The following is a 14671-nucleotide window of genomic DNA, read 5'->3' as shown; positions in this document are numbered from 1 at the left end:
GAACTTTACTGTTGTTCTCTTATTAAACATCATAAACATTGTAATTCGAAACATTATATACTTAGGTATTGTTATTACAGGCACTTATACAAAGGTATATATGGTTTGCTATTTCATCCTGTGTATGTACAATTGTATAAAACATAGATATTTGATCCTACAATTAACTTATTAATCACATCTTATGTTATGTGATTTTGCCAAAATAATAAACTTCCAAAAAACTCTAAAACTACGAGAACAAATGATCTCCAATATAAAATACAGGTTCATCTAAACTTACCAAAAAAGCAATTACAGAATGAAGTGCCACAACGATCTGTCCTCATCCCAGCTCTATTCACTCTGTACACAAGTGACAGGCCTTCAACAGCCAGTTGAAAGTTTACCTGTGCTGACAACATAGCAATTGCCACCCAAGCCTACACCTTCCAAGGCCTTGAGCAAACACTGAATAACGATCTGAGCTTACTGCAAAACTACTTTGAAACATGGGGACTATCCCCTAACCCCAGCAAAACCTGTTTCAGCTTTTCATCTAAATTATTACAAGGCCAATAGAAAACTAAACATAAACTTTTGCAACAGGACTCTGATCCATGAAAGTAATCTTTGCTTCCCTGGTGTCACATTTGATTGCAGCCTCACATACCCACAACATTTGGAAAAAAACAAGTTAAAAATATTTGCCAGGAACAACATCATAAACAAGCCCACATGCACAATTTGGGGTGGTAATGCACTTCGACTCTTAAAACAGCATCTCTAGCTCTGGTCTTCTCAGTTGCAGAGTACTGCTCATCAGTTTGGAGCTGAAGTCACCACATGACTTGTAGACACACAGCTGAACATAACAGTGAGAACCATCTCTGGTACCTTAAGATTTACTCCTCTCTCATAGTTGCCTGTTCTTTCCCACATCACTCCTCCATGCTTTAGCTACCATTAAAGAAATAAAACCAAAAATAACATCAACCTTCCCATACATCTAGATAGCTCCCATCTGGCTACTGGAAATACCATATGATTGTCCTCAGGATTGGTGAAGAAGATGCTGGAATGAACTATAAACAAGTTCCTGATCACAGAAGAGATCAGGTACTTGCTGTGCAGACTATGGATTATATCATTGATGAGTGCCCCACACTCCTTTCCTAGAGTCAGGAACTTACACTTATTCTCAATTTTTAAAGTTTTAAAAGCCACTGCCTACTGTACTGGGATGAGTGTTCTTGCTGTTCGGCTGAAGTACTATGGATTTGTGCTTCCCATGTTTGAGGCAGTGTGAAATTTTGTTGAAAGTTTGATTGCATAAAACTTCCTCAAATCTGAGAAGCATTCATCCTTAGAACTTCAGTCCTACAGCCAAGAACACCCATCCCAGCACACTAGGAGGGCTATTTAGTACTTTAGACTTGCCTGCATGCACATATTGATTTGTTCATTATTCTCTGATGGCAGTTTGACTTTGCCAAATTGTTGGAATTATTAAGTTTGCTAATTAACATAGGTATATTATAGTTTCATAAATATCGTTGACCAACATATAAGCCATACCACCAGAATTACCATCAACATATAAGAAGTGTGATGGAAGAGAAGTTGAATTGGTAGTAGAAATACCATGTGGACATAATTCATGTTATTGAGACAAAGAAGCTATACCAATGAGTGATCCTGCTGAATAAAAAAATATAGCTGTTATATCCAGGAATAATGATCAAGGAAGGGAAGGACTAGCAATAGCATTCAGTACCAAGCAAAAAGATAAGATTCTTGATTGGCAGGAAGTTTCAAATGGGCAAATTTTAAAATGGTGAATTAGACAGGGATCGTCCCAAGATGACCTGGAGGAGACAGTAATCAAAAGAGAAGCGTAGTTTATCTTAAGTTTTTCATTCTTCTATTACTTGGGTGGTCCACTGCCATGTGAGGTCCGATGTTGGTAATCGAAAGAGAAGCATCGTAGGTCTGAGGATTCTCTGTCATCTCCTACTTGGGTCTGCCGCCATAAGAAGAGTATTATGTTCGTCGGGACATCTTGCTAGGAAATAGCTGCACATTCTGCCATGTTAAGGGTCCTAAGGGGCATAGAATAATCAATGACTCGGACAAAAGAGAAATTTGGTGGAAAATCAAGAATGAGCTATCAGAAGGAAAGCAAGACAAAAAGGAGCACTTTCGTGTGAAATAAAAGATTCATGTAAAAGGCAGTGCTGAATGAGAATTGTAAGTACTTATATATGTGATATTTCCAAACAAGAATGTACATCAAGTGTGTCTGTTTATTGTTTATGGGTATATTAAGATAATGTAAATTGATATTGAATTAAGCTTATTCAATGTATGCTTTATTGTCAGATTGTGTGCATGTGCATATATATTGGTGTGTTATGTTCCATTGAGTCGTTTTCGACTCCTGGTGATTCTATGAACATACGCTCTCCATTCAGATCTATCCCTGGCCATATCTTTGAGAATTTCCAAACACATTCCAGTTGCTTCTTTAACTCCATCTGCCCATCTAATTCTTGGTCTTCCTCTTCTCCTGCTTTCATCAACTTTAGCAAGCATCTTCTCCAGACTGTCATTTGCTCACATAATAGGTCCAAAGTATGACAATTTTTGCTTGATGATCATGCTTCAAGGGAGCAATCTTCTTTATTCTGTCTATCACTGATTTATTGGTGATAGACAGAACCAAACCCATAATTCAAATGCATCTATCTTCCTTCTTTCACTCTTTCTCAAGAGTGAAATGGATGTCCAACTTTCACATCCATACAGTACCACAGAGAATACCATTGCTTTCACAATGCAATGGTATTCACAACATTCTGATTTTTGTTGCGAGGCTAATATCTTTATCTTTAAAGATCTTGCTTAAATTTGTCATTGCTATCTTTCCGAGTAATAATCTTCTTCTAACTTCTTCAGTTCAATAACCATCTTTATCAATTCAGGATCCTAGGAGCACAAAATTATTAACTACTTCCATTTTCTTCCCATCTACTTCAAAATCATTAAGTTTACATGTTGTCATAACTTTTGTTTGTTTGTTTTTTTTAGGTTAAGTTTAAGGCCATATTTAGCACTTTCTTCTTTAACTTTCATAATAAGTTCCTCCAAATCTTCTTTGCATTATGCTAGCAAGTATCATCTGCATCAATTTTAATTCCAACTGAAGACTCCTCCAGTCCTGCCATTCTTGAAATGTATTCGCTATACAAGTTAAACACGAGATACGGAGATAAAATATATCCTTGTCGCACCCCTTTACCTATTGTGAAATACTCAGTTTCTCCAAGATCAGTTTCTACTGTTCAGACAGTAGCTTCTTGTTCATAATAAAGATTCCTCAGAAGGATAATGAAATGCTCTGGTACTCCCATTGTTCTTAACACATTCCACAGTTCCACATGATCTAGAGTCAAAAGCCTTGCTATAGTCAAGGAAACAAAGATAGACATTCTTTTGATATTCCTGTGTTCTTTCTATTATCCATCTCACATTAGCAATCTGATCTTTTGTTCCTCTGCCTTTTCGAAATCCTGCCTGTTCATCTGGCATTTCTCTCTTCATGAATGGTTGCAGTCTTTTCTGAATGATCTTAAGTAAGACTGCTTGCATGAGAAATCAGTGCTATAGTTCTGTAATTTTTGCACTCTCTTGCATCGCCTTTCTTCAATAAAGGTATATAAACTGATTTTTTCCATTCCCTAGGCCATGTAGTTGTGATCCAAATTCGCTGACATAGAGCTGTTAAAATTTTAACTGCCTCTTCTCCCAGGGCTTTGACCATCTCAATAGGTATTTCATCCCCTCCTGGTATTTTCTTACTGGGTGACTGTTGCAGTGCCCACGTCACTTCACTCTCCAGTGGTGCTGGCTCCTGTGTATAATCCTGCTCTTCAAATTTCTCAGTAATTTTGGAGTCCTTTCTGTAAAGGGCTTCTGTATACCCTTTCCATCTTTCTTTGATGTCTGCAGCTTCTGTCAGATATCCTTTGTGTTTACTTTTCAGTATTGTCACCTTGGCACTAAACTTTCCTGTCAGTTCCCTGATCTTTTTGAAAAGATCTCTTGTTTTTCCTTTCTTGTTTTGGTCTTCTATTTGTTGGCATTCTTGGTTAAAGTATTTTTCCTTGTCTCTTGTGGTTCGTGATTGAAACTCTACATTCAAATGCTGTACTTTCTGCAAATTTCATGTGGCCTTCATTTTCCTCCTTTTCTGAGCAGTTTTGATGGCATTGTTAGATCTGAAACAGGTGGCCTCATTCTACATGATGTCACCATTCCAGAGTCTAACAGAAAATAACCATAAATTGAGCATACTTATCGTTTAGCACAGTGTAACTATGTTTTTGAAGGAAATAACATCTTGCAAATTAAATTTAGAACTGTTTAAAATGAAGTTAATGTGTTTATATATCAAATGTAAAAGTAAGTCAATAAAAGGGGCAATTGTAAGAATAATTTTCAGTAATATTCTACACGTAAAAGAATGCCAATAATTCAGCAGGATGGGGCAAAGGTCGCCCAAACGCTACAAGAGCAGCGTGAGCGCCCTTGTGTGTTACATCTGAGAAAATTTCATGATACATACATTCCCGGAATTGGAAAGCCCCGTATGAGGATCAGTGAGGTCACCCAGTCAGGGACCAATCGGAAGGACGATAGGAGAAATCAAACTCGGAAAGGTGGCGCTCTTGAGGAGCGTATAAAACCCGCAACACCGAATTGAACCCCCCCCCCGTTTTGTTTGTTCCTGTATTCTCACCGTGTGTTTCAAGTGTTCATCGTGGTTCAGTTCTTATTTTTAAGAGCTGACCTTTGTGTTAGCATGGCACCGCCACAGCGCACGGCAAGATAGAACGTAGGCCATCAATGAGAAAAAGCGTTGACGTAAATCCATAGCAAAGAAACAGCGCCCCAATTCAGGAAGAGCACGTGAATCCCACCTGGCGGTAGAATCAAGATAGCCAGAATTGCGAAAGATAGAAGGACGGAGAGAACCCCAAGAGAAACCGAAATAGTGAAGATAAGTACTTTTGTATGTTCTAGCCCCTTTAGAATAACTTATTAACAGTACGGAAGAGAGTGTATTTCGAGTTTGTGATAAGAGGAAGTATGAAGAATTGAGATTTATGTGAATAACTCCATACCCTTGGACCGAATTTTAAGAACTATTAATTTATTAGATATTTTGTTGTGACCCACTCAAGGGAAACCAAAAAAATGTGCTAAATGCCTAGCAGGCCTAATGAGTTGTAAACTAAAATGTCAAATAAGTTGAGGAAATTGAATTGTAAAGATTTAGAATCCATGTTTGTTTTTAAGAACGAGAGAGTGAGAGGAAAGTAAGAGTTTAACTTAGTATTAATATTTGTTTTGTTCCTGTATTATATTTAATAATGAATCCATTAAAATTTGTTTGATACCTTTCATGCTTGTATTTCTGACCATGTTGACTGACCCTGACCCTTCATAAAATTACGAACCTGTGATCATATATGTGCGTGGGGATATCCCAATCAAGAAAGGAAGGGGGGGGTGGCACAACTGCAAATAAACTAGAAAACCTAATGCTTCTGAATCTTAGTAAATGATATTAGTAGCACCTGATACCCTATAACTATCCTTAGGCTGAGTTTAACTCTACCCTTAAGGCCGAGGCTGGTGCAGTAAATAAATTTGTTTGCTTATAGTGATCAGAGAACAGGTATTTCTGGGGGCCCAAAATTGAGAAATTTGCTAGATAAGCGATAAGATCACATATTCAAGTAAGAAGCCAAAGTATATATAAGAAAGTAAATCATGTAAAGAATAATATAAAGGGATAAAGATAAAAGATATAACAATGACACAGGGTAGAAACGTAACAGCATCTTCTGACTGCCATTTAAACTTTTTTCTTCTTACAAACTGTTGGAATATTCTTCTTTGCTTCTGTTATAATTATCTTTAATCTCTTCCCATAGTTCATCTGGTTCTCTTTCGCATAAATTGAGTGTGTTGAATCTGTTCTGTATACTAATATTGTATTCAGCTGGTATGTCTCCAAGATCATATCTGATCGACATTTGTGTTGTTTTCATTTTCCGTAATTTACCATGTGTCATAGCCACTAATAATTCATGGCCTGTTCCACAGTCTGCACCTGGAAAAGTATTGACAGACTGAATTGCACTTCTCCATTTTTTTTGTACAAGTTTTCTATTCCCTCAGTCACACAGCTGGTGGGGGAAGCTGTATGCTTCCATACTAGGTTTCCCATTACCTTCCTTGCCTTACTATTATTATTATTATTATTCCTGATACCTCCAAGGAGTCCGAAGACTCATCGCGGGAGGACACCTACAACTGTTTCAACCACTAACCGAACCTCTACTACGAATCAACGGCATCTACTGCCTACCTCCACCACCACAACAACTAGTATTTTTTGTCTGTAAATTGCGTGTGTTCTGAAGGGCTGATTTGTCTGTATGCGGGATGAAAAACCCGAGTTTCTGGGAGAAAAAACCCTGCTACCTACGTATGAGATCGGCTAGCTCACCTTCAATTGAAATCGTCCAGATAAATATTCCTCCCATCACGATGAGAATCAAACTTAGGCCTATTCCAATCGAAGGGCGCAATGTACCATCGTTCTTCCAATTGCACTATGGAGGCTATGTCCTATAACTGTAGCCTATGTGTTACGGGGCCAGTGTGCCTGCTCATTGGATGAAAAAACCCTGCTGTCCACACCCAAGACCGGCTAGCTTGGCTATGGCTGAGGAAGATCCTTAAGCTTCTCATGTCAAAGTATTTAGTCTTTGTCCAAGTATATAGTCAATTTGATTTCTGTATTGTCCATCAGGTGATATATCCATGTGTACAATCTTCTTTTGTGCTGTTTAAAGCAGGTGTTAGCAACAAAGAAAGAATTCTCTGCACAAAACTCAACTAGTCTCTTCCCTGCAATGTTATGAATACCTAAACCAAAACAACCTGTTATTCCTTGTTCGTCGGTTTCTCCCACTTATTCTGGCTTTCCATTCTCCATTAGTTTCCATTGGTGTTGCATCTATCACTTCTTGTAATTTGCCATAAAATTCTTCTATGTCTTCTTCTGGTGCCTCTGTAGTGGGTGCCTAGCATCTTTTTCCTGAGTAAGAAAGATACGCCATTTTTACGACTTGTCTCATGTCCTGAGTAATACACCATATAGGTCTCCTGACTGAAAATGACTCATTCCTGTCCATCTAAGTTCACTTATTCCCAATATATCGAGCTTCTTGTGCTCCATTTCCATCTTTATTATTTCCAGCTTACCTTGGTTCATACTTTTAACATTCCAAGCTCCAGTGTGTTGTGCACGCACACACACACACGTACATGTAGAACTGTATGTGTATGTATGCTGGGCTCCAGAAATACCATTTAAATCTACTGGTCATAAAAAAAAAATTTACTCATCCATAGTATGAATTATGGTAAAAGGTGTGTGTGTATATATATATACAATTCAATTGTATATATAATTGAATTGTGGAAAGTTCTCCATGAATTTTATTCCTCCTTTCCATGATCTGATTACTCAGATTCAAATACAGTGGCACCTTAGATTGCGAGTAATTTGGTCTGTGAGTGTTTCGCAAGACAAGCAAAAATTTTTAATAAATTTTAACTTGAGAAACGAGCGACATCTTGCAATACGAGTACTGTATTACCTATACGCTTTGTCTGCCGAGCGTCACGTGATCACAAGCCGCTCGGGATTGTGGGTAATCGTCTCGCATGCGCAGTCTCAGTTTGGCATACCTCATTCGTGCTAGCATTGTGACCTCGCGTGTGTGCGTAAAGCATTCTTTTATTTTGTGTCCAAATGTAGTGACTGTTCTTTATTAACTGTACTACGAAAATGGCCCCAATGAAGAAAAGGGGTGAAAGAAGTGGCATCCATAGTGTTGTGAGGCATGGAGAGGCTGTGAGTTCGGATGCAAAGGCAGCTGTGGTGTTCGTTGCTGAGTTTCAGAAGCTCATGGTTTCCGAGTGTTATCTGCCGCAGCAAATTTTTAATTGCATATGAGACAGATAGCAGTGATTCTGTTAGTAACAATGAAAGTCGTCCTACCCAATACAATTAATTGTATTTACTGTAATATGTAATTGTAATGTAATTAATAAATTCGATTATTTATGTATTTTGTATTAATCATTTTTATGTGAATATTTTTGAGTTTTGGAACGAATCATCTGAGTTTCTATTATTTCTTATGGGGAAATTCGCTTTGATATATGAGTGCTTTGGATTACGAGCACGTTTCCGGGACAAATTATGCTCGCAAACCAAGGTACCGCTGTACGCTGGGATTTTTTTTTTTTTTTTTAACAGAAATTAGCCATGTTGTAATAGAGGTTTCAGATCCTTACTATGTTCAAAATTCCCACCCTATGTCTAAGCTATGGTTTTCTAGTACGTGTGTCTAGGAAAACCGAAATAATAATAATAATAATCTGCTTATTGGGAGTGGTTTGAGTCATTCCATGGGATGGTAATGTAGAATTTAAGTCTTATTTCCAGTTAGAGATATGAATGGACTCTTATATGTTAATTTATGTGTGGACATTTGATAGAGAACTTTAGAGATTACCACATTTGGCAGTGACCTGTCCCTATTTGAAGAAAGTCTCCTAGGAAGGGATCTGTATGTGAATTAACTGTCATATATTGTGAGATATGATTAGTGATTTGAGAGTGACAAAGCTAGTAATTTGTACATTTAATGGATAACTCTGTGGAGCAAGTTATTATTCATGTCCTATTGTGTTAGTAATGTATCTAAATTTTACTAGGATAGTGATTAAGTTAACCATGTGTTTGATATATTTCTCATTGGTAATTCTTAGACCTCAATAAATATGTTTTATTTCATTTACCTGAAATCAGCCTGTCATATGAATTTGAATTGCCACTCATAAAAAATTACAGAACTTAGCGGGAGGGACACAGGATTATAGTTGGAATTTACAGGCCACGACTGAATTCAAAAGCAAAGTGAAATAGGTGAATTGAATTAGTGAGTAGAATGAGTTAAGTAAGAGTGTTAGAACATCCATTACTGTATATTATTCTGAGAGAACCACCTTGGATAAGAGTCATCTATCATCTGTATTAGCTAACGAAGCATAATATAAATTCATCAATATTTAACAGGGAAATTGTCTCAGAAGGTAAAATTAAGGGCTTTTTCCCAAATTTAGACAAAGCCTCTAATGAATGAAAGAAACACACATGACTAAACTTAGGAACGGCCCGGATCATAGCTTGATTAAGGATAAAAGAGTGATAACTGAATTACTGGTTTTGATTGACTAAATATTACAGAAACCAGAAGAGAAATAACTGTATAAGTGAGTAGTAAAATCATTAAAGTAACAGGAAAAGTAACGACGTAACAGTTCACTAATGCCTTGCACATAAAGGAATAAGAATATGCATTATTTCTTCTGTATTTGAAGAGGAAGATATATCAAAACTACTCAAAGCTCTTTTGATGGAGGAATTCTTATATCCATTAGATAAAAAAGAGGATATAATATATTGCAATTCGTTCTGTAATAGTTCATCTGAAGAACAAAAGAAGTGGGCCCGAACTTTTTAAACCTTTTTAACTTTTTTTTAATTGTGTGTGTGTGTGTGTGTGTGTGTGTGTTTATTTATTTATCTTTTTTTTTAAAAAAAAATAAGTTGGGAAATTTATTGACCTTTTTTTAGATATCTTACATTAGTTACTTGCTTAGGTGGTGCGTTTTGGAATTGTCAGTTATTGTTTAATTAGCTTTATACGTGTACTGAAGATGCCTGTGATACTCAGGTGAAAATTCTACTAATAAATAATATTTTACATGAATTAATTCCGTTATTATAATTTTAATTAATATGTCTACTCACGGCATTTCCTTACTGAAACAAACATAGGTCTTAAATATCTTTTAATCATAAATATAGCTATTATTTTTATGGCTATTTTGCTTGCTTTTGTTTAGGAGTGCCCCTGTTTTAATGTCATTGGCTTTTTACTCAAGAATTCTAGGGCATAGCAGATGTATTTTAGAGACAAATATATGTAGTATAATAGAAGAAAATTTGCACATACCTTTTCTTGGATGTTGTTGCCTGTCTTCTTTCTTCTATTATTCTACATATATTTGCCTCTAAATTACATCTGCTATGCCCTAGAATTCTTGAGTAAAAAGCCAATGACATTAAAACAGGGGCACTCTTAAACAAAAGCAGGCAAAATAGCTGTAAAAATAATACTTTTTAAGAGAAGTAACATGGGAGTTTTCCCAGAAATAAGACCTATAAATATAGCTAGTTCAATTTTGCAGTAGTTGTTTCTGCATCATAATTATGAAAACTGTTATATAAAAATTTTCATGTATTTTATTTGATACATCTGTTACAGGGATTGATGGTTGTTACAGGAAGACCTGTTGCCAATTTTGATCCTGAAGGACTAATATTTGCAGTTGGGATTAATTCAGAATCAGTCAAATTATATGATCTTAGATCTTTTGACAAGGTATTTAATATTTTAACTTATTGAAGTTTTAAAAAATATATAATAATTTTTATATAAATTTTTTATATACAGCAGAATCTCTCTTAACCGGCAACAACAGGACTTTGCTGATTCCGGATAAGAGATTTTGCCGGATAATTGAATATATATTTTGAGAACTTACCTGTTCATGTTTTGTGATGCCATTTGTAGAAATGCAGCATGCAAAGTTTTGATCATGTTTTTCGATCTGCCAGCCATAATTAAATAAATAACATCAATTTTAAAAAATCCGCATGAAAATCATGCGGATTTTTTAAAATTTAAAACATACACATAATTTTTTTATTTCACAAAATCAAATTTAAACAGCATTTAAAAATTACAGTACGTATTATCACATGAAAGTTGTGAATTTCTTAGTGTGATGACATAAGATAACTTCGAATGTCTGCCTGCTTGATTGTCGTCGGAGCTTTACTAATTCACTGTGTATACAACAAAGTTTCATAAGATCATGTACTGACATAGATGAACATTGCTTGGCAAATCTTATGAAAGTCTGCAATCCTTTGTCAGCTTCCTTCCACATAACTTTCTTGGTCTGCTTGCTGTCGTCCTCCTCATCAAGGAAAATAAGCCCATTGCATATTTTTCTTATCTCATAGGCTTAAATTTCAGATTTAAATTTGGCCCTTCGAAAGTGCTGTTGTTTTGGTATTGCCCGTTGAGAGAGATTTTACTGTATATGTAACTCTTTATATCCTGAACCTCGCATTCATGTTGTTCCTTGGAAATAATAATATATTGCAGAGTGATAGTTTTATGTATTACCCTGCTCAATTTACTCTTTGGCAAGAATTTATGTATAATTAAGGCATAAGATATAGTTTTCAAATTAAAAAAATACATCTTATCAATAGGATATAAAATTGTATGGAAGACATACATTCATATTTCAAAGGCTATTATATTTTAGTTTTGAAGTATTCATCTGGCATAGAGCAGAAGAATTTTCTATATCCACATTATAGCTTAAGTTGCTGATGTGCTAGAAAGAATCCATCAGCTATCCCAAAAATTAGAAATGTGCTTATTGGATGTTAATATTTTTCTCATCGTCATCATCAAATTCCTCATATGTACCCTCAAGAGGTGTACAGGATATGATAGTACTACATGAAGAATTTTCATCATTACTAACTTCCTGTTTCTGATTTTTTCTCCAAATCAATCTGTTACCTCCAATATTATCTCTGTCTTCTAAGGCACTTTTTACTGTATCATTTCACCTATATCCTAGTCTTCCTCTGGGTCTTTTTCCTCCCAACCTAGCAGAGAACACTTGTTTAGCTAATCTTTCCCATTCTGTTTAAGTGACCCTACTACCTGAGATTGAGATTAGCTCTGCTAACATTCCTGGATGCTAACAATGTCAAGTTCTTTCCTAATATCCTTGTTTTTAATATGATATTGCCATTGATGCCATCTGTTCATGCCCTTAATCTTTCTCAGGACTCTCATATCTGTGGTCTCTAGTCTTTGGTCAAGTGTTTTATTTCTAACCCAGCTCTCAGATCTATAAGTTAAAATTGATTTGAACACTGTCTTGTATATATATAGCTAATTTAGTATTTGACTAATTTCTATTTGAATAAGAGAGCAATTCCATATAAATTTATTCTGTTGACTTCCTACCATACCAGCTTTGTTGATTCTGTTGTCTATTTCCATATTTAATTTACCATCTTCACTATAAATTATACCTAAATAGGTGAAATGTTTTACTTGTTCTGTAAAACCATTCAGGATACAGCTGATGTTTTCAGTGCTTCTACCTATTTTCATTGCCTTTGTCTTGTTATTGCTGACCTTCATACCAAATCTATTACAACAGTTATTCAATTTAGTCAGAGAATCTTGCAGACTTGTACTGGATTTATTTAGAAGTATAACATCATCTGCATAAAGTAAAGAGCTGAGACTAACATCTCCAATTCTGATATCATGTTTAATACCACTTTCCTTCATAATGTGATCCATGTAGATAATGAATAACAGAGGGAATAATGTAAATCTGATGTTTAATGGTAAATGTGACACCAGATTTAGCATTAAACCATCTTCCTGTACTTCAATTCTAACTGCTGACTTACAACTCTAATAAAGACTAAGTATTGTTTGATATAATGACCCATTGACACCATATAACTGTAGCTTTTTGAATAGCTTTTCTCTTGGCACTTTGTCATATGCCTTTTCCAGATCTACAAAACTTAAATACAGATCTTTGTTATATTCCCATGATTTCTCAACTATTTGTCATAAAGTGAAAATCTGATCCTCACAGCCTCTATTTGGCCTGAATCCAGCTTATTCTTCACCAAGCTTCCCTTCCACAATCCTTCTCAACCGTTTCTCAAGTATACTTGCATAGATCTTGCCAGGAACACTCAGTAGGGAAATACTTCTGTATTCTCATCTGTCTACAAATATCTTTCAGCATTGCTAGTGTAATCTAAACTCACATTGGTATAACCAAGGGTCGACAAATTATGCAAAACCCTGCTCACCTTGTGAAATATGTGCTTAAGCCCCTCCCCCCTTTTTTTTTATGATTTAATGATCTCAGTAGTTCCATAAAATGATTACTAGTGTTGTATCTTTTTTTTTTAAAGTGAAAAAGATTTTCTTTAAAAAGTTATTTTTTTATTAAATAAAATTCTATTTTGTCCAGTGTGCAGTTTCTTGCCAGCTGGAAAAATCTACATGCCACAGGCAAGTGTACAACCATATTTGTATTTGATGGTTGTTTGTTGTGAATGGATGTGGTGGCTTTCATCAGCAATGTCATAGTAACAGATAATTTCCAGCAGTTACATTATTATCCAATTTGGGGTGTTTCTAAACAAATACAAAATCTCCCATTAAATAAAATTACAAATTTTATTTAATGGGAGAATAATCCAGAATTGAAATTTCTGAATTATTTAAAAAACACTTCTAAAAAATCATATGACAAACACAACTAAAATGGCATTTTCATATGGCATGTACTATTATTTTTGCTTTGAAAAAATGGCCTCTTAACGGGCCATTTAATTCACAACGTAATAGTACTTTCTAATATTATGCATAGCGACATAAAATGAATTTAGTGTAGGTGATGCACTTTAAACAGAATCAGAAAGCCGTATTGTTTTCCATTTCTACTTCAGCATAATAGCTTTGTTGTTAACAACTATTTATTTTTTACAACCTTCTAGCTTAAAGGTGCACTTAAATTCACTTGGTAAGAATGTACATGAAAATTCTTCGTGTTGATATCTTCAGGTTGAAAATAAAAAAATTCTTTACTGAATGTACCATCCTCTTCCACTGTTCTTTGCCTTGAGCTCTTCCAGTCCAGGATTCCCATCATGGCTATTTTTTTTTTTTTTTTTTTTTTTTTTTAATGTTATCCTTTCAACATTTCCATGGTCTTCCTCTCGCCATTCTCTCCTCATCCATTCTTTTCCATTTGTCCAAACCATTTCAGTCTGCAAACTCTCCATCAGTTGGTATTGGGGGGGGGGGGGTACAGTTGGTATAGTTCTTGATTGTGTCTTCTTCTCCATTCAGCTATATTGTTATCTCTTACTGATCCAAAGACTTTTCTAAGAATTTTCTTTTCAAGGATCTGCAAGGCTTTGCATCTTCATCTGTTATTTCCAGGTGTCTGATCCATATAAAACAATAGGCCTAATATGTAGAAAGAAATTTATATCTCCTCCTGAGATTTTTAATTAATAAGGTTAAAATACCTTATGGTAACTTGTTCTGGTAAAATGCTTATAAGCTCTGTATTACTAAAATCTTGGTATTTCTAGCCTGGTTCCCACTGATGAGACCTCAATAAAGGTCGAAACCGGTCTGGGTAGTGACCCCCCTTGCCTTTAATATAAAGCATCATACATCTCCTCCAGGAGATGTGCTTTGCATTAAGGGTAAATATTAAGATTAGTGATCAGAGCTTATTCTACTTTTGCCATGAGTTGCCTTGGTCTTCGCTACGTGCAGGGTCAGCTAGACTTGCAACACTTGCAGGCGCAAACTTGACTTGTTTGTCTGTTTGC

The 14671-nt window shown here is 35.5% G+C and overlaps 1 protein-coding gene across 1 annotated transcript in view; it reads left to right on the top strand.

Moving 5' to 3' along the window:
- LOC150106591 (WD repeat-containing protein 82-like) overlaps nt 1-14671 on the top strand; it is a 228974-nt gene that overhangs the window by 136464 nt on the left and 77839 nt on the right. The window contains exon 5 of the mRNA XM_090392561.1: nt 10461-10577. Coding sequence (XP_090248687.1) covers nt 10461-10577 — 117 coding nt within the window. The remainder of the gene's footprint in view (nt 1-10460; nt 10578-14671) is intronic.

The sequence above is a fragment of the Typopeltis vanoorti genome, chromosome 5 (genome assembly GCF_054136105.1).
Source record: "Typopeltis vanoorti isolate ZY-2024b chromosome 5, IOZ_Tvanoo_1.0, whole genome shotgun sequence".
Lineage (NCBI taxonomy): Eukaryota > Metazoa > Arthropoda > Arachnida > Uropygi > Thelyphonidae > Typopeltis > Typopeltis vanoorti.
This window is presented reverse-complemented; position numbering and strand designations above follow the sequence as displayed.